At 38.8% G+C, this 19747-nt stretch overlaps 7 protein-coding genes across 7 annotated transcripts; 3 read left to right on the forward strand and 4 right to left on the reverse strand.

Annotated features, from left to right (window-relative positions):
* Window positions 1–301: 301 nt before the first annotated feature.
* BATDEDRAFT_25815 (uncharacterized protein) lies at window positions 302–5005 on the reverse strand (the record flags this gene model as incomplete). The annotated part of the gene is made up of 14 exons (XM_006679830.1): window positions 302–399; window positions 492–640; window positions 734–1023; window positions 1129–1329; window positions 1450–1833; window positions 1896–2351; window positions 2444–2541; window positions 2630–2809; window positions 2888–3021; window positions 3097–3227; window positions 3312–3448; window positions 3544–4258; window positions 4345–4616; window positions 4756–5005. The coding sequence occupies 14 exons, from the start codon at window positions 5003–5005 to the stop codon at window positions 302–304; spliced, it is 3495 nt and encodes a 1164-aa protein (XP_006679893.1).
* A 648-nt stretch (window positions 5006–5653) lies between these two features.
* On the forward strand, window positions 5654–8928 carry BATDEDRAFT_19960 (ERMES complex Ca(2+)-binding regulatory GTPase GEM1; the record flags this gene model as incomplete). Its single annotated transcript, XM_006679766.1, has 13 exons — window positions 5654–5789; window positions 6217–6275; window positions 6362–6443; window positions 6540–6682; window positions 6756–7079; window positions 7203–7311; window positions 7378–7504; window positions 7608–7841; window positions 7962–8142; window positions 8257–8373; window positions 8455–8586; window positions 8666–8737; window positions 8800–8928. The coding sequence occupies exons 1-13, from the start codon at window positions 5756–5758 to the stop codon at window positions 8926–8928; spliced, it is 1743 nt and encodes a 580-aa protein (XP_006679829.1). The 5' UTR covers window positions 5654–5755.
* Window positions 8929–9537: 609 nt separating this feature from the next.
* Window positions 9538–10096, forward strand: BATDEDRAFT_89892 (uncharacterized protein; the record flags this gene model as incomplete). The annotated part of the gene is made up of 3 exons (XM_006680000.1): window positions 9538–9698; window positions 9805–9904; window positions 9998–10096. 3 exons carry the CDS (start codon window positions 9538–9540, stop codon window positions 10094–10096), a joined length of 360 nt encoding a protein of 119 aa, XP_006680063.1.
* A 367-nt stretch (window positions 10097–10463) lies between these two features.
* On the forward strand, window positions 10464–13350 carry BATDEDRAFT_89893 (uncharacterized protein; the record flags this gene model as incomplete). The annotated part of the gene is made up of 7 exons (XM_006680001.1): window positions 10464–10873; window positions 10953–11049; window positions 11136–11208; window positions 11278–11381; window positions 11460–11664; window positions 11736–11846; window positions 11948–13350. 7 exons carry the CDS (start codon window positions 10464–10466, stop codon window positions 13348–13350), a joined length of 2403 nt encoding a protein of 800 aa, XP_006680064.1.
* Window positions 13351–13407: 57 nt separating this feature from the next.
* On the reverse strand, window positions 13408–14828 carry BATDEDRAFT_37111 (uncharacterized protein). Its single transcript, XM_006679958.1, has 4 exons — window positions 14589–14828; window positions 14028–14480; window positions 13566–13955; window positions 13408–13479 (listed from the first exon to the last, which is right to left on the reverse strand). The coding sequence occupies exons 1-3, from the start codon at window positions 14797–14799 to the stop codon at window positions 13570–13572; spliced, it is 1050 nt and encodes a 349-aa protein (XP_006680021.1). The 5' UTR covers window positions 14800–14828; the 3' UTR covers window positions 13408–13479; window positions 13566–13569.
* A 357-nt stretch (window positions 14829–15185) lies between these two features.
* On the reverse strand, window positions 15186–15770 carry BATDEDRAFT_25819 (uncharacterized protein; the record flags this gene model as incomplete). Its single annotated transcript, XM_006679831.1, has 1 exon — window positions 15186–15770. The coding sequence occupies one exon, from the start codon at window positions 15768–15770 to the stop codon at window positions 15186–15188; it is 585 nt and encodes a 194-aa protein (XP_006679894.1).
* Window positions 15771–16396: 626 nt separating this feature from the next.
* On the reverse strand, window positions 16397–19707 carry BATDEDRAFT_89773 (uncharacterized protein; the record flags this gene model as incomplete). The annotated part of the gene is made up of 3 exons (XM_006680098.1): window positions 16397–18817; window positions 18902–19021; window positions 19132–19707. The coding sequence occupies 3 exons, from the start codon at window positions 19705–19707 to the stop codon at window positions 16397–16399; spliced, it is 3117 nt and encodes a 1038-aa protein (XP_006680161.1).
* Window positions 19708–19747: the final 40 nt, after the last annotated feature.

Genomic DNA, 19747 nt, shown 5'->3' on the forward strand with positions numbered 1-19747 from the left:
TTGGTATTAAATTCTAGCTTGAATCGCTTTTGAAACTGAGTCCATTCACGCTTATCATGCAGTTTGACAAACTCTTGCAAGGGAATCAAAACAATCAAACCGCAAAATACTAGCACATGGATCCACCATGAGATATCACGGAGCCGATAGGGATTGCCAATCACACTGATGGTGAAAAAAACGGCTTGTATAACAAGTCTGTAGTATGGAGTTATGCAAAAATCGGGTATATATTCATTAGTGTACTGCCAAAAGAATACTTGTGATTCAGTGAATCAGTCTGCAATAGTAAACCATGCACTTACGAAAGAATGGCTGAAAAACACCATACAGGATGCATATATGGAGGTCGCTCAAAAATAGACTTTACACGACAAAGGTACGTAGAAGAAATACCCACTAATTCACAACAGTTTACAAATCGTGTTAGCAGCCTTTGTTTCAATATACCAAAGTCAATTTTGTTCAAAAAGTAGACAGTCAACACATACCCATGTACAACACATAAACACATAATGTATAGTTTTGGGCAAAAAGCAAAGCACTTTGATCCATTTGAGTATAGTTATTCCAAGGCACTCCCATATAATTATTCGATAATTCAAAGCCATTTTTAGAGTCATGTATCTCTCCCAAGACTCTAACATCACGTTCTAATATTAGCAGCAGATCTCAATGATGCTAGTAAAACAAGCCAAGAGAAATCTCAGCAATCGATTAAAAGCATACTTACAATGCAAAAACAAATACACAAATGATTGATGGAAAGATAGTAAATCTCACAATGCAGTACCAAATAAATCGCCACAAATCTCTCAAATGCTCGGCGTTTTTAACTGGCATGTTGGTCATAACATCTGGCAAGTGAGGCGAAAAAAGAAACGAAATTGATATGAGAGGCAGTAATAGCCATGCAAAGTAGATCAAATGATATCCAGAAAAAATAGGTGGCAAGAGCAAACAAAAGGAGAGAAACTGCACACAAGAAAGTGTTGCTTGACATCCCATATAAAATATGAAGCCCTGAGTACAAGTAAATGAGATTATCAATCAAGTCTGTTTATAGCTACAATATCAAGCCTTTTCCAATTAAAAGGTATAGACCGTATTCCAAAAAAGTTGACGCACCTGTCGAGCATTTGTTGCCAACGTACGCGCTTCACGAATGATTTGAGTAATACTATACAAACTGGTATCTACATTCAAAGTAAGTGCACAAGGACTCGAATTGAAGCTAGCAGCCACAACCAAAGGAGATAATGGTCCAATTTGTGGTCCATGTTGATGACTTTGAAAGTTGAGTGGATCAACTGCTATACTAATATCTGCCTATATACCGTATGTCATGGTTGTCAAGGTCAAATACAAAAGTATTAAAAAGCGTTTTCCAATCATTCATAACCTAGCCATTTTACAAAGAATCTATCCAAAAAAGCCATTTGCACTTACAATTGCAAAACATTCCACATTCAAGTCATTCAAAGAAGATCCAATACAGCACACGACTTCGCCATGTTCTTGGAAAATTCGCACCATTTCTCGAATAGAATGAGGTTGGCATTCTGCAAAAAGAGATACATGCAAAGGCACATCATCAACATTCATTATGTGTGATCGAATGTTATTAACGCCTTTTGGAAGCCGAGCCTTCATGTCATGAATGGCAGAGTAACCTGGCCCAACGCCTTCTGGTGAAAGTATAATGCAGCAGTTCCAATCAATTTCCAATCCAAGATGTTCTGCGTATGCTTTACTTTCCCGTTCTGGGGCTGATGAAAAATAAACAAAGCGAATGCCCGCGAGACCAAGATCCTCAATCACATCCACCACATTCTATAATGTACCAAAATAGTTAAAACTGGTTTTCTGGTATGAGTTTAAAACAAACTACTTACCGGTTTTGCAGTAAATTCAACCGATGCCATTGCAAGAAAAGTCTGTCCTTTTATCGCTTCTTGATAAAACTCGTCACCATCAATCACCTCATTTTCCGCTGAAGCATCAATCTTACTAATTGTACGATCCCTGGCTTTCCGTTTACAGGTTCGTGAAAATAGTGGATTTGATACCGCCTCTAAACTTTTGTTTATGTCTAAATCATTAGCTTCTTGAATAGATTTAATAGCTGCTGTATCGTCTATATTGGAAGAGGCTGAAAAATCCTGTAGATGCGGTATGTCTTGGTTCAAATAACTATCTGCTTCCGAGAGTTCCAAATAAATCGGTGTTGTAGGAGAAGTTCCCTGACTCAGTGCTTTAGACGGATAATGAATAGGACGATAAGCAAATGCCACAACTTGCAAATCACTAATAATGGCATTTTGATAAAATTCCCAAATTTTTTGTTCAACCTATCAAGACATCAGCATCAAAAAATCAGCTAGTGACATTTAAACCGTGTATAAAACCAAATAAAGTCAAGTATCACAGCCGCTTGACTCACTGTTTCGGTCATTTGGCTCAAGCTGTGGCCGTTCCAAAAATCGCCACATGATTCTAAAATAAGAGCTGCATTTCCTTCAGAAAAAAGTTGAAACGACCCTATTGATATTTATAAAATCAAACAAATACATTGTTTAATACTACTTTTAGCACGGCGATGGAGATTCATGACTAGACATCATTTTACCAGATGTGTTGTCATGAAATATGTGGGATATCATGCTTGGGATTTCTAAGTGATAGTCGGATGTGCATTGACCGATGCTGGCATGATTTGGTGCAAATAGTTCAATGGAAGCTTTTTTTACAAATTGGTCTACTGCATCCTTTGTAAAGCCAATTTCAGTTCCAACACGACAAAGACATGCTGCAGTCAGATTTAAACAAAGTGTTAAAACATGATACTATCACACGGAAAAGTATAAACTTTAAGGGAAGTACATACTTTGTCGAGCAGAGCATATACAACCATGAATGCGGATTTTTTGAGTATTGAGATGACTGTCGATCCTCCGTCTACCAGCATGAATGCCGCAATCCGTCATTAATAATAGACCGAGTCCTAGTGGTTTCAGCAAACTAGACATATGATGATGCAAAATCAGTTTTAAAATAATAAACCTATTCAACGTCACACGTGTGATTAAAGCTTACGGAAGGTTTTCTATCCATCCTTTATCTTCAAAGCGGATTCCACTTGGCAATGTTCTATCTTCACAGGTATCTAAAATCACAGGCTCTCCGCTTTCTTCAATTAGAAAAATTTGGTCTACCGATGGAAGTGGCTGTATTTTCACAAGTTAGTTGATTTTTCTAAATCAAAGCCGAGTCTACTCAAAGCATTTGATTTGTTTTAGCTAGAAACTTACGGCAGATATTGTCCCTTCCCGATCAATTGAGCAAATGACAGTTGTGTTTGCAAGAGATTCAATCAATCCAGTTGTACGAGCCAGAAACGAAATATCGATTCGAATAATTTGATCTAAAAACTTGGACCAAATAGCAGCTAGTATAATAGATGGCATATTATAAAAAATGCAAGTATAGCAATGAGTAATCGTCAAATGCACAGGAACTTGAAAGATGATCAAAAATGCATACCCCAAGACACAGTAACATTTTTAGTTGGAGCAGGAGCAGCATCAAACTCGTCTACATCGTCTTTATCTTCAAAAGCAGTTTTTGAACTTTGTAGTGCTTCAAATAGACAGACAATTTGAGCATTTCCATAACTACGAGAGATCAGACTAAGAGTCGGGTAGGATAGAGGGATCAGTGGAAATAAAATGTAAATTTGAAGGTTTACTAGCATTTCGTAAGCCTGGTTTGCTCTGCTTTGAATGTTATGCGGATCAATCAGTATAAAGCGAAGTGCATTCACGATAAAGGCGGACCCAAGAGTAATCCAAATAACACGGGTAAGAAAGATGGTATCGATGAGACTTAGTTGATGAGCAATGACTGTTTCTGGACGACTAGAATTGAGTGCAGATAAAACTATGCTTTTGATGGGACTTTCAATGACTTTAAAGTAGTAAGCGCCATTTGTAGAGATTCCAAAAGCTTCTTGAGCACGACGTGGTTCAGATAATGATCCGAAAAGATCTGGTTTAAGAATCTGCCCAGGTTCCATTTTAATGAGCTCAGAATGGTTTGTGGCAAATAAAAACAGAATTTTGCACGGGGCAGTTTCTCCATATGCAAGCAGGATAACATCATCTTGAACCAGTAGATTTGATGGAAGCAATCGAACCGTGCCATCACGCACTACTCGAGTGATGGAGACTGTTGGAATGGTAGTTGGAAAGCAAAAATCCTATAAAAAGATCGAATGAGTTGAACGCAATCGTTTACCAATTGAATCAAGTCAAGAAGATTAAATCTGGGAAGCAAAAACAATACCTGTGAATCGTCGATGCCGTATTTACGGACTTGCTCTAAAGTGTTTTGAAGACGACTAGACATTTCCAATAAGGCGAGTTTGATTTCTCTAACGTGAAGCCAACAATTAAATGCAACAGCGGTGATGATAAGTAAACCTTCTAAAAGAGCACCAGTTGCTCTTGATTGAAACGGGACAGAGCTAAATAGCGAAAAGATGTAAAAGCCAACAAGTCCGATAGCAAAGATAATCGCGAGGAGCACGTCGGATCTGAGCAGATATTTCCGTAATGCTACAAAAGGCAGACCAGATTAAGATTGAAAAACAGTTAGACTCCAATGGACTATAAGCATAGTAAACATATGGATGAAATCCAAGGATATGTATAAAAAACAGGATCTTTCAAGTCATTTAGAAAATAAAAAACATACGGCTCAAGGAAACAATGTTGCGACGTTGCTCAGCCAGGACAGCATTTGCAGTTTGAACAAAGGTAGCAGTAGCATCTTTATGAGAGAGATAAATGTGCAATCGTTGCTGTGTAGTGTGATTAGGAGAGTGAATGCTGTTTGAAATATGAGTGGAAGGTGATGAAGGAGATTCTAATAAGCAGTCAGTGGTTTGATTCTGAGAGAGTACGAATGTATTATTGCAGTTGTTTGTAGATGTAGTGGAATTCATAGTGATAATGTAGATAGTAGTTTAAGAAATAACAAGTAGTAGTAATCCTGTTAATCCTGTTAATAGTCCTGTTAATAATCCTGTTAATCCTGTTAATAATAGTCGTATTAGCAGCCCTATCAATGACCCTATTAAACAACCCTATCAAACAACCTTTTCTTTTCAATCTATTACAGCTGTATTCATGTAAAATAAAACACTTTGCATTTATCTTGCAATGATTTCCTTTTTGTCTTGAAATAACAATTAAACAAGTATTACACTTTTTCTACTAAAATTGATTTCAATAAACATTCATCATATCAAACTATAGTTTTGAACCGAGATTGAGCTCTCATTATACCATGACCAGATTTAAATCATATTTATATTTTAATATCAAACACATTCACGCTCTAGTTCAAGAGAACAATCCGAGATGCAACCATACATGTCAATCACTCAATGTTGTGTAGGAGAGTTGAAGATTGATTGAAAGATAAAACATTCAGTTGTACAGAAATGAGCAATCGACTCTCTAGTTTAATGAACAGGAAATATGACGAGAATCATTGCTTTACAACAGTTTATAATTTGACATTTATCAAGAGAATAACGGCTGCTTCGAGTTGAAACCTTTCTTTCCTTCACGTCTTGACATTGGGTTTGAGCAGTTTATCTACGCCAAGACGACCCTCCCTAACTGCAGTCACTGCCTGCTTGATTACACCCTTTACCATCATATTAGTTGTTCACTCGAGTGTACGAGATATGCGCGAAGTCAGAATCTTGCTCGTTGGTGACGGTATGCTCGCTCTTGATGGCCTGTTGATCTTGATTGTCATGAACCAACTTATTTTGTCCTTGATGGTCATTTGTGTTTTGCTATTCATCTCTTTATGCTTCAAACTGTCCATGTGCTTATTGACTCTACTACAACCTATTCTTGATGAGCATGTTTATGTAGTCTAGCATCCTGTTGGATGGTCAATTCATCTTGAACTGTCATGGTTGGTCTACCTTTAGCCATACCAGTCTGGTCAAATTCTGCATTCCTTTGGACACTTGAATGCAATTATCAACTACTTGCCAGGATTCTATGCTTGGCTGATGTTTCTACTTTGACTTCTCATCTAAAATGGATTGCATCAACTGTTTTATTTCAATCAACGATCGTGTATTCTATCAACCATGTATATTTCTAAATTCATTGATCTATCCTTTAATCCTAGATGGCGTCGGCAAAAGTACTCTCATCACCTCTCTCATCAAGGAAACATTTGTTGCCAATGTAAGCAACCTTGTAGATGTTTACTGGTGTTTAACATGGTAATTACTAACATGTCATTTGATTTGCATTTTTAAACTCATGTGTAGATCCATCATGTGGTTGGAGAAGTCACTATTCCACCCGAATGGACTAGAGAGAATGTTACTACAAAAATTGTCGACTCTTCCTGTATGTATTTTGTATATCTTGGAATTTTACTCGCATGTGAAATATTTACTTGTTACTAATATCATCTTGTTTGATTCTATCATTTAAATGCATCAGCTCGCTCAGAAAACAAGGATCAACTTGAAACAGAAATTCGAAAGGCTGATGTGATTTGCATTGTGTATGGTATAGATAGACCCGAATCTTTTGAGCGCATTTCTCTTTATTGGCTTCCTTATATTCGTAACTTGGGAAGAAATGTAGGTTTGCATAGACCTCTAATATGTGCTCTTGATTTAATGCATTTGAATCTAACGGTTGTGCATTTTAAAGATTCCTGTCGTGCTTGTTGGAAACAAAATTGATGTTCGAGGCAGAGAAATTACAAATGATTCGCTTGAAGAGCAAATCATGCCCGTAATGAATGAATTTAAAGAGGTCGAGACGTGTGTTGAATGCTCGGCCAAACAGCCATTGAATGTTTCAGAGGTTTTTTACTTTGCACAAAAGGCCGTCTTGTATCCAACTGCTCCTCTCTATGATTCTCGTGAACATATTCTCAAGCCCGCATGTGTTGATGCTCTACGAAGAATATTTAAACTGTGCGATACCAACAAAAATGGGTATTTGGATGATGATGAGATCAACGAGTTTCAGGTATTCACTGTTTTTGTGGCATTCGATAAATGTCTTTATTTTGCAATCTTGCATTTCATGCCAGTTTGCAATAAATCAATACATTGCGTCTCTAACTTGCGTCAACACGTCCTTATGATTTAGAACAAGTGTTTTGGAGCTCCGTTACAGAAACAAGAACTGGAAAGTGTCAAGGCTGTCGTGACCGAAAGTGAGCCAGAAGGAGTGACAGAGCATGGCCTTTCTGAAATTGGTACGATAAAATAGAATGCGACTCGAACCGTTTGTTGTTATTTTATATGAATGATACTGATTTTAGATTCAGGCTTTCTTTTTTTACATACCCTATTTATTCAGCGAGGACGCTTGGAAACAACTTGGACTGTTCTTCGTAAATTTGGATACGGCGATGATCTTACTCTTCGTGAAGATTTTCTGTTCCCCAAGTGAGTCTTTTGTCTAATAGTTTTGAAGCATCAATATTGTTTATAGTCACGCAAAGGATGTTTTTTTGGTCTCTACTAACGATTCTATTGCAAATGCATGCAGGTTTGAGGTTCCACTTGATTGCTCTGTGGAACTAAGTAGCGATGGATACCAGTTTTTGACTGATTTGTTCAAATCCTATGATCACGATCTGGATAGCGCACTCAAAAATGCAGAACTTGAGGATTTGTTTAGTACGGCTCCTGCAAATCCGTGGGAAGGGACCGGTTTTCCAGAAACAACAGTGACCAACGAAAGCGGGGCAGTGACACTGCAAGGGTTTTTAGCACAATGGAGGTAAATGCATTGCTATTTTTATGGGTTACTTTGCAAACCTGCTCGAGTCTTTATTTCAGTTAGTATGTTTAAAGCATTTGATAAAGTCTAATCTATTGTCTGATTTATTTCACGCTGCAGTATGACCACACTTCTTGATCATAAATTGACATTGTCATATTTGGCCTACTTGGGATATCCTCAAGATAACACAACAACTGCATTGAAAATAACAAACCCCAGAAAACAAGATCGCAAGCGTGGTAAAGTCCAACGAGATGTTTTTTTATGCTATATTTTAGGAGCTACTGGTTCTGGAAAGGTACATTTTATAACTACAATTGATTTGGTCATGAGTGTTTTTATGCTAGTTTATCCAAGTTTATTTTTCAATGATTTTTGTTGACATAAATGACTTATATTATTGTTGTTCTAGACATCGCTTATGCGAGAATTTTCCAAGAAAGAGTTTAATGATGTGTACACTCCAACAACTCGCGGATACAGTGTTGTGAATTCCGTTGAAATTGGTGGAGCCGAGAAATACATTGTGGTTAGTTTATCAAGCATTTGTATTTGTTCGTATTCTTTTGTCAGATCTAATGTATACATTTTGTTTTTGAATACTATATAGATGCAGGAGTTTGGACATGCATATGAGGCAGAAATCCTTCAAAACAAGAAAAAACTAGATGCCTGTGATCTGCTTTGCCTTGTTTATGATTCTGGTGACTCGAACTCATTCAGTTACATTGCCAACTTGCGAGTATGTTACCATGATATTTGATCCAAATACTGAATCTGACGCTTTTTAACCTGTTTTGCTTTGTCAACTCTATGTATAGAAAAAATACAGCATTGATCATCTTCCTATGATTGTTGTAGCTACTAAAAGTGATTTGGATCTTGTTCCCCAAGTAAGCCTGTATTTAGCTTGTTTAGTTGACTTCAAACCAATAATATTATGATTCTATTTCAGAGAATTACGCCGCAACCTGACGAGTACTGCCGAACACTGCATCTTGCTGTTCCTGTGAGCATATCCATCAAAGAAAAAATGACGGCCGATCTGTTTACTATGCTTGCTGCAGTAGCCATTGATCCGTGAGTATTTTTTTAAACAACGAGCTTATAGCCGCATACTGTATTGTCATTTTATTCAACACGATCCCCTGTGCGATACTCACACATTTGCCTATACAGAATTGTGGCTATTCCAGGATCTCATAAACGGTCAGAAGGCATACGAACCTCGACCATTCTGGCGACTACTGCGATCACTGTGGCCGTGGTTGCAATTGGATTTGGCATCTGGTACAGAATGGCAGGCAGGCCAGCAATTCTTTTACCACCACACACCAATGCTTGAGGATTATAGTAGAGCAAATGACTATGATTTGAAGAGTGATCGCACTCTTTTATAGGAAAACCATTCAAACTTTAGATTGCTTACAGTCGATAGTTGTCGATTGCTGCAACATTTATTTTATTCCTTTTGATACGAAGCCCTGCCATTTCCAACCCACCATCCTTCAGCCCAACAGTGTTCGTACAATGCCTTGTTTCTTCTCTGAATGGCCATTGAAATGAATCTGCAATTGACGAAGCCAATACAATCTATTATTGCCTGCCTTGTACATGATGAATCTGAAGCCATGTGGAATCAGTTGAAAACATAAAAATATTCAAGCTGCGACTTGTTCAAGGATAACCAATAATGTCGGATCCGTTTACAGTCATGGTGGCAGTCAACAACACAGAATCTGCATATTGGGCAGCACATCAAGCAGTGGATGTCTGTCGCAGAATGCAGACAGAATACAGACTTTTGATTGTCTATTGTGTCGCACTGAATCCACAACAGTCGCTCCCTGGCATGTAGGTTCAACTGGCATGGAAACCCATGTGGATGAATTGGTATCTGTTCGTCCTGGTATTGCTGCGATTCAGCCTACTGAGTTGCATGTTTCTATTTATGAACAAGTGACCGATTGGAGAGAGCATTCAATGTTGAGATTGAAGCATCTGCTGAGAAAGAGATTGATGACTGCCGAGTTGCTCTTCAAGATAAGCTTGGTGACAAGGTACATGAACGTGCATTCCTGAGTGTCTTTGGATGATTGTCATGTTCCATCTCTTAGGCCTGTGCATCTGACCATCAAATGCTTCATCGATAGGTATCGTACGAGTTCTTTGTTGTCGAAGGCGAAGGTGAAACCGGTCCTGTCTTGGAAAAAGCAAGTGCTTCAGCTCAAGTATTCAACCTTTATAGCTAATCTTATATCTGATCTGCTCTAACCAGCTGCTTTTATGTTTGTGAATCCAGTACATCAAAGAAATGCACCCTCAAACCAACATGTTCTTTATTGGAACTAGAAACAATTCTGGATTAAAAAGGTTCGAATTTTATCGAGTTAAATAACCAGTATCTATACTAACCATTGTTAAAATGTGTAAATATCAAGATGGGCTTTGGGCTCCGTCAGTGATTACTGTGTGCACCATTTCGATATTCCTGTGGTCGTTGTCAAATCCAAACCTTTGCAATAAACCAATTATTTCTGTCCTTTTTGCATACATTTATCTATCAAGATATTGCTTCGAGTCTGAATTCACTTTCCCAATATTCAGTTCAAGAAACTCATGACAGCATCAAAAAGTCGGATATTGAACAGAAATAACTTGACTGATTCTGGGGGTTCGTCTTCCTTTGGTCGCACTTACTTCTCACTATGCCATTTACACTTTCTTCCTGTTCGCACAGAAGTCATGCGTCCAGCACTTGAATCCAATAACCAACTGTATTTGGATGTCGATAGGATAAAACGCGACCGAGAATGGACTCCGCTATTGCAAGCCATTCATCAAAACAGAGACTTGATGCAGCTGAGTGTCTTTTCAAATCATAAGACTGCCATCAAAAACAACGACAGTAAAGTTCATTCTGTCAAGATAAATGTATCTCAAGGAGCACACATGGCAAAAACTGCTCATCAGAACCCCATCGCGCAATCAGAAGCAACAGTCAGTCGAGTCCTTATTCCACTAATCAGGTAAAAACATGATCACTTATAGCTGATCCAAAAGTACTTTGCATTTATACCCAATTCTTTTGATCAATTCGACATTTAGTGCTGTTCGAGAATGTTTGACGCATAATCACCATCTGACAAAATTAGAGATTGTTGGATTCCATCTACGTGAAACTGCCGTGACATTGTTGGCAAAGGTAACTATTTCAAATGATGTATACATTGATCTAGTAAGTAATCTCTCGAAACTGACACGAATTGCTTCATCTTTGAATCAATGTAGGGTTTATATAATAACAAAGTCTTGCAAGAACTTTCGTTGGCACGCACAGATTTAGGCGATTCTGGCATCTACAGTATGTATCAACCACATTGCATTCATTCAAAACCATTTCGACTTATTGTATGATACTCTGATGGTATAGGTTTAGCATTATCTATTCGCACCATTATTCATCTCAAACACCTCAATTTGAGTGCTTGTATGTTGACCGAAAAAGGAGCACACAACATTGCTGCTTTGCTCAAGGTACGTCATCAATCATACATGATCACATCAGATTTACATTACTTTGATTAAATATATTCATGTCGTGTTTGAATGTAGAGTCTAGCAGTTAAAAGACAGGCTGAAAAATGGGCTGGGTCGTTGCGACTATCAGGCGAAGATTCTGAGCGAGTCGAATCAGGAAATAATTTGCCATTAAAGGCTCCTGTTTCATTGAAACGACTGAATCTTTGCCACAATCGAATCGGTGATATAGGGTGCGAAGCATTGCTGGATCTTGTTCGCGAGGAAGTGGGTTTATTAGGTAATTTTCAATTGTAGCATCCTATCATTTTCATAATATAACTCAGTGCTAAACTTTTTTTAATTCAATAGCTTTGGATATGCAATTCAACGAGTTGACAACCAAGAGTGCAGTATTGGCTCATACCGTGCTTGAGCAAAATATAGAAATGACTGTTTTTGATATTCGAAACAACTTAATTGGTAGGCTAGTGTTGATTCATTTGCATAGCTCAAATATCCTCATGACAGCAAATGTAAGCAATTGAAAACTCATTCAATATTTTGCCTATTTCAATCTGTAGAAGATAAATATTTATACAGTATTCACAAATTATTATTCAGAAATGATCAGCAGCGCTGTGAAATAACCAAAACTGGACGAAAATCAGCATTATCCCGTGAGAGCAGCGTATCAAATGCAATGACCATACAGCCCGATCCTGATTTGTATTGGCTTGACAGCAAAGACCCACTTAAAGATACGTACTATCTTATTGATGCGAGTATTCGTCATCATTTGCACACAGAAAGCTCAATAACCAAACGAAAGATTTTGTCAAACCAGAAAGTTTCCCAAACTCGAGTAATAGGCCAAAAGCTTCCTAGCGTGTTTCACAACCTTCAAAAAGAAACACCTTGTCTGAATAGTGTAAAAAAAACTTGCACTCCAACGACCAACAAGAAAAAAGAGATGCCCAAAAACTCTTCACAGGGGATCCACCATACATTGGCTGAAATGAATGCGATGGCTGCGCTTGAATCGTATATTTCACATCGGATATCGCCGCAGTCAAATACACCCAGTCATTTAAAGTCAATCGCAGGTGTACAATCGTCCATCAAGCCAGACTCGTTAAAATCTTGTCTCAAAACCCCAATAGAGTGCTGGGTATCTACAAACCCCGAACCTCCATCCATTTTAACTACCGAGTCTGAGCCTGTGATAAATACCGCGAAAAGCACGGTCAGTAAAGTGAACCCAATCAGCTCCCAGCCAATGCGTGGTTTACATCCAAATGATATTGCTAGGATTGCAAGTACAATTGGTGACACCGATATGGAAATTCACAAAGAGGATATCCCAGTTACGTATGCGCTGGATCAAGTACTTGTCTCGAACAACAATGTAGATATAGTCAACGCAGTCAAACCAAGCCATCCACTCGATCAACCATTGGATGTTAAAATAGCTATAGAGTGCAAACCAACGCAAGCAAGCAATACAACTACAAACGTGTTGGACTCGAAAAAGATGGATTTATTACAAACTAGACTGGATCAAATTGATACTGATTCTTCTATATCCAAATCAACCAAGTATCAAAACGCATCCAAGCCTTTTCCCTTTGTTACAACCGGAAGTGCCGAGTTTGGTGAGTTGATCCAATTATCAGGAACATCTTGTAGTCAGAACCCATCGCAGTCACTTGTTTCTATTCAGCAACAATTGCATCGAGTATCACAACACCTATCTGATCCTACTGCGTACACATCCAACCTACAAATGAATATGCTGATTAAGCTTGTGGAGTCGTCGCTGGAAAGTTTTCATACGATGTTGGATCAGATTGATGAACGCGAGAAGTGTAAAAGACAACGCCGACAGGAAAAAAAGGCACATTCGGTACAGCATCGTGGTCATTCCAATACCATTTCCTGTAATCACACCAATGCAGATATGAGTGGCGATGGTTTGAGTGAATGAAGAAATATAAACAGTATTATTTTATACTATATTTACAAACATTTCAGTTCCAAGTATCTAGTTTTTGTTTGAAGTTCATTCAATCAATAAATTTAAAATATCTTTTCCACTTTTCCAAGTGTATAGTACCTAGTTGGAAGAGAATAAATCATTAGAATATTGCGAGCATGTAGAAAGGGATATTTCAAAATTTGTAGATACAACTTCATCCATACAAGATCAGTCCTTTGGCCGTGGTTTTCCATTGAATGGTGTTTTTAAAAACCGTCCTTCATAAGGTAAATGTGATCTGCCCGATTGCCATTCTTGGTATGAACCAGGTCTGTTGTATGAAGATCCACGGAACCCGCCACGGATACGTGCAGATGATACAGGCATGCGATGTGTATCACCCGAATCGTATCGAGAAAATCCATATGCAAAAGGTTTTCCGCGTGAAGAACCATATCTGGATGCAGGTGGTGAATAACGTCCATCATTTCTTCTAAAGGGATGGTTTTGTGCAGATTCATACTTTGGTGGCAATGAGTTTAGAGAACTACCTCCTGTATGGGTACTCAAATACTGAGCATCCCGTAAGGCTCCAGCTTGGCTATGTGACAGATCTAAACATGGCGGTATCAGTACCAATACACGAATCAAAGTCTAATGCATATTCCAGATAAAATAAACTTTACCCTGGGATTTTAAAGAAGATCCGTATGAATTGATCAATGACTGGCCATGTGGTCTTGAAGTATCGACAGATGATTCTGCCAATCGATGGTCAACAAAAGTAGGAGGTGGCATTGTAAGACTAGCAGGGGATGTATTAGGAATAACAGGCGATTCTAAATGGTCCAAAGGAGCACTCAAATCGGTAGTCATGCAAGAAGATGCGGATTGTAAGGGAGCAGCAGTTTTATTAGCTGGATCCAACTTGGAAGCCTGCACTTCCTTAACCTTGTTCCGTTCACTTTTCTTTTTCATATTTAATGCAACCAAGGAGAATATCTTTCGCTTTTCTGACCGCAAGTTTTCTAGTTTTTGTAGTAGTTCCGACTCGGTCATGTTTGCAGACGGCTGTTGTTGTGATTGAGAGTTTGACTCTGTTCTGTGAGAGCCGTATGTGGTATGTGTCCCAGCAGTATCTAAACAAGTAGAGGATTAGCTCAAGATATCCATATATAAACGGATACTATGGATAGATATACTGAACACTGTTGAAGGGACAGTCAAACAAGACTATATCAGCATACCGGTGGTTCTTATATGGGAGGACAAATCCTTTCCAGAAAGCGAGTCCTGTAATAGTTGGCCATGCTGCTCTAGTTGAGTCTGTGATAATCTGGCAGCTCGTTCTTTCAAAAGTCTGCTACGAACACTGCCATTAAGCACTCTTCCAGCAAGAGCATGTTTAAAGGACAAGTCGGGCTCTGCAGTATAAAACACAAACCGTCTTACTTTCATTTAAAGTATGTGTCAAACTATTAAAGAACTACAAGAGGCTTCTGTAACAATTCCAAGAAAACTTGAAAACTGTTTTTCAAGTCCATTTTTACAAGTTGAAACTTTGCCTTGCAACCAACGTAGAATTCCTGCAAAACAATAGTCAATGCCGATTCTATATAGTCTTTGTGGAGAACAATCTGATTGAGGTTCATGCCAGCAATTCGTCCAGACTTTGACTCTTCCAAACATTTCTAAATAACCAAGACTTGTGATTGAATAACTCGGGATTTATTTTTCAAACTTGATATCAAACCATCAAACTCTTACATGGCTGCATCCCCATCCAGATTGAAGCACATTACCAATAATTCACTACTTGGATCTAAAACACGGAATAGCATTCATTACTTGCGTTTCCTGGCTTTATTGGCACCGACTGGAGTGCTTTCATCCACATTCCATATCATTGGAGCCACTGGAGCAGTAGTATCGCTGTCGGAATCTTCGCTATCCACTTGATCAGTATGATCTTCATCCGTGATGGTGTCGGCAGGAGTATCTTCAGTCTTTTTACCAAACCCAAGCCAGGCTACACATGGATCCAGGAATTTGTTTAACGGAGCAGCAACCAACGGCATCAAAAGAACACAGAGTGAGAGACGCACTGGCATGAGGAGACGATTGAGAGCAAAAGCGAGGGTTGCAATGCCACCAGTTTTAGCCAAAGCAACCATGTCCTTGCCCATGTTCCAACTAGCAAGCAGTCCAGCAATATCAATTTTGGCAGTAACCAACGCAAGGTAGATACCAAAGTAAGTGATCCAGCCCAATAGCTGCGTCATGACGACAAAAGCCGCACCGTATTTAGTGGCATATTCTTTGATCTGACCTAACAACCCAGCCATGATTTGTCGTAATAAATGGTGTAAGGAAGGGAAACTTGTGGTGTCGCCATTAAAGGAATTTACTCTTGATTGCGTTGCAGCCATTCTTGTGACGCTCGAGTTTCATGTTGCGAGTTTTATGCTTTCGGTTTGCTTTGTATTGCAATCGTATTCACGTAAAATAAAACACTTTTGCAGTGACTGCTTGAGAACAGACAAGAGTTGAATACTTGTTGCGCTTATTGAGCATTTCAATCCTTCAATAAACACAACGTTTGTCATATGATGTACACAAACTATCGGTTTGAACTGGAGTAATCTCATCATTTGACATGGTCATACATTGTACAATGACCAAATTGATGCATTGCAATCCAAATATTGGTTTGATTGTTGCCAAATCTATACAAACTTTGTATTTTAATCAGATACATTCGCGTTCTAGTTCAACATATTTCAGATCACCGCAAACAATATCAATTGTATCAATTGAATTGGAGTTAGTATTTTCAATGACTTGCATCGATTCGTTGCAATCTAATATGTTCAGTGGACTATAGATTTGACGGTATCGCAGTTTTACTAAAGTTTACACTCGTACTCGAGCAAATATCAAGTTGTTTTTACTCGCAACCATGTACGCATATATATGTTTGATCGTTTTATTGATAGACATTTCTTGAATGACAAACTGCATATGATTTGATACACATCAGTCATTAGATATTCTATTATCGGCGCGAACCCTTTAGCACAATAATCTCTGCATTTAGCATTTGCTTCTGCTTTTCAAGTTTTTTAACCTGAGAAACAAGCTCTTCAAATTGCTCCTTGGCCATTTCATTCGCTTTTGATGTATCGATTGGTGGTGATCTGATTGGTCCACACTTTGCAGCCTCCATTGCAATTGTTTTGATTTCATGCAATAATGAAATGACTTTTGAATTCGAGTCGAGTGAAACAACTTGTAATCCCTGATTACCACCATTTCCATCCAATCTACGTGATGATATATCCATAGGGTTTACACACGGTTTACACACGTTTTCTACCACACGAGACAGCGATTGTTGTACAGCATCCAATGCTTGTAAAATTCCGTTATTACGAGCCATTATATCTCGCTGCCATTCAACAATAACATGTGTGGATATATGCGACTTGGATAAATGATCGTGTTGCAACCCCTGACTATGCAAGTACATATTTGAGTTGTTATTTGAAGTTTGGTTGCAGGACTGTCGAAGTTTATCCATATTCGCCTCTATAGTTGCCAGTTTTTGCTCCAAATTCAATGGCAGATAATTCACCAATGTTGTGTGAATAGATTGCAATATGTTAGAGTCGATTTTGGTCAATGCATTTTGTCCAGTAGTGTCTGGAATAAGCACTTGCAGGCTATTGTGATGCTGTACCATGGTTGTAAGTTGATCTACCTTGGCATTTATCGCCACCATGTTTTTGATCATATCATCCTGTGTTGAAGGCATTGCATCTTTTTTGAATTGTTCTGCTGAATCTAAAGTGCTGGTTTTTAAAGTGCTAACATCCGAGCTGAGTTTAGTCAAAACTTCTTGTTGAATACTAAACATAGTTAGCATCTGAGTGATACGATCAGACGTGTTTTTGCTATCCTTTCTCAGAGTCTCTTGGATTTCTGAAAATCGGGCTTCCATAATCCGATCATCACTCTGATGACGACTGTGAGTTCCACTTGTCCGAGATGACTTTTCACAACTAATACATGCAGGCTTTTCTAGCACGTCGTCGATCCGATCTAGAATTTTTTGAAGAGTAGAAGAGGTTGACGACATGTGTTCATTGTGATCACGACTTATTCTGGAAAGACGCTCAGTTGTATCTGCAACATCGGTTTTGATTTCTTTGACAGCCTTTTCAAGATGATAGGTGCTACTGAGTGAACCAGAAGACTCCGCATGTGATGCAGTGACTGATCGTATGAGGCGTTCTTCAAGAGATGAAAACCGTGAAAGTATACTTTGTTGAGAATGCTCGTACATTTTTTGAAGTTGGATAAGTTTTTCGTTCATACTGATCATCAATGTCTTGGTGGGTCGGTCAATCATGCCATCGCTAGCATTTCCAGTAAAGGTGGATCCAGAATAAACAGATCGGCTAGTAGCAGTAGTATTTAATTTGCTATTGATATCAGATAGTATAGCTAAAATACTAGTTTTTGTTTCTTGAATTAAATCGGAAATTGTAGTCGTAGCTAAAGGCATATTTTGGATCAGCTTTTCCATGGAATTGACAGCTTCATCAAGTCGAGCATCTCTATACTGCTCTGCGCTTTTTAAGCTTGGCACAAACGTTTCAAAATTTGCAAGTGCAGCAGCTACAATCTTTTGTTGTTCCTGCAGGTCGACCAATCGTTTTCCCCATTCAGAATTAATTGTGGTAGCCGATTGTTTGACTTCTAAAATCAATGCATTGGATGCGTCGTCAAACTTTGACTGTGCATGTCCAATATTTCCAAGAATGAGTTCTGAAGCTGTAGCTATGCACGTGCTGTTTTTCGAAAGCTGTCCAAGAATTTCATCCAGTTTGCCAGCACTGTCCAGTTTTTCGGCTTCATGATGCTTTTCTTTGACTGCAAGGGTTTTGTCCATGGTTGAATATATTGACTGAATTCGACTTTCCAGATGATTGAGCAATTTTACAGTTTGATCGAGACTTTCTGTTACATTGTCCAATTGTGATTGCCCATTTTGTTGGGCAGATTCTTTTGGAATAGATACCGCACTTTCTACAAGTCCACCTGCAGTGACCTCGTCCAAATGCAATATACTATGTGAGAGATTATGAGATACGGGTGATTTGCTTTGAGCCCCTGCTTCATTATCAACTCGCGCTTTGAATCTATGAGGCGGGATGGCAGTAGAAGATGAAGTACAAATATGTGCACTGGAGATCGTTTCTGCCAAACTCAAAGCTTCCTTGTATGCTGATATCCATTTGGATCGCTCAGCATCTGTATTCTGAGCAAATAAGCAAACTGCAGGATTAAGATTGTGGTGTGTATTAGACTCGGCCAACTCAAACGGAAACATTTCTAAATCTTGAGTATGCTCAATTGGACATTCACAAACTTGCAAACCAGTCAGATCATGCACACGAACTAGTCTTGAATCCTAGCTCAAAATATCCACAAGTAATGTTAATTTTCCGAAATTTGCTATTTATGAAGCCTTGGTACTATATATTCTATTCTCTACCTTGTCATTTCGATACAGCTCTAATCGAACCTCAGCCTGCATTTTGTCCAAAATCAACATTCCATGCAGCATTTGCCACTTGGCTCCTTCCTTGAACCATATCGGACCATTTAGACGGACCTGAGAATAAGTATGTCCAAATGAATTACAACTCCATGTTAGTGTCAGACAAATAATATCGCTGTTTGAAAGCAATGACGGCTTATTTCTTCCCAGCTATAATACCATACTTGATCTTTGAACTGGCCATGGATGGAAGATGTTAGTCCAGTTCCCCATACGGAACAAGGATCTCCTTTGACCCCCTGTACATGACCTGGTTGAAACCGTTTTAACATTAGCGCGACGGATGAGGGGTGGCTTGGTTTGTCCAAATCATCGCCAGATTCAGGCCCCTCCATACTATCAATACCAAATGCATCCATCGACGCGCTGGGTGAGAGCTGGTTCAAGTCACAAAAGTCGGGATAAAGTAGCACCCTTGGCGACCCAAAGCAAGACCTTTGCTGCTCGACAGTATGCATGTAGTGACTTGTTTGCTGCTGATTTCGAATGGGAGTATGTCGGAGTGAATTGGGGATTGCATTTGATGTTCCGTGTGTACGACTAGGTACTGCACAATACGTTCGCGAAGATATGGTGCTAGATAATGGTGCCAATGGTGCCAATGACTCGATAGTTGATGCTGGAATGGGTGTAGTATATGACCACTGGTCATGTCTATCCACAGGCACTCGTTTTACAGGAGATGGTGTGTTGGGAACACGCTCAACTTTATGGCATGGCTCTGCATAAGTGCCATTCATTTTAGGATATGTTTGAAATGGCGTTGCTTAATGTTTAAAA

The sequence above is a fragment of the Batrachochytrium dendrobatidis genome (genome assembly GCF_000203795.2).
Source record: "Batrachochytrium dendrobatidis JAM81 unplaced genomic scaffold BATDEscaffold_8, whole genome shotgun sequence".
NCBI classification, from domain to species: Eukaryota; Fungi; Chytridiomycota; class Chytridiomycetes; order Rhizophydiales; genus Batrachochytrium; species Batrachochytrium dendrobatidis.

Coding starts and splice junctions, on each gene's coding strand:
- BATDEDRAFT_37111 (XM_006679958.1), bottom strand. CDS start 14,799: ATGAAAGTAAGACGGTTTGTGTTTTATACTGCAGAGCCCGACTTGTCC. Junction 14,481..14,588: donor CTCCCATATAAGAACCACCG/GTATGCTGATAT, acceptor CTACTTGTTTAG/ATACTGCTGGGACACATACC. Junction 13,956..14,027: donor ATCTTCTTTAAAATCCCAGG/GTAAAGTTTATT, acceptor CGCCATGTTTAG/ATCTGTCACATAGCCAAGCT.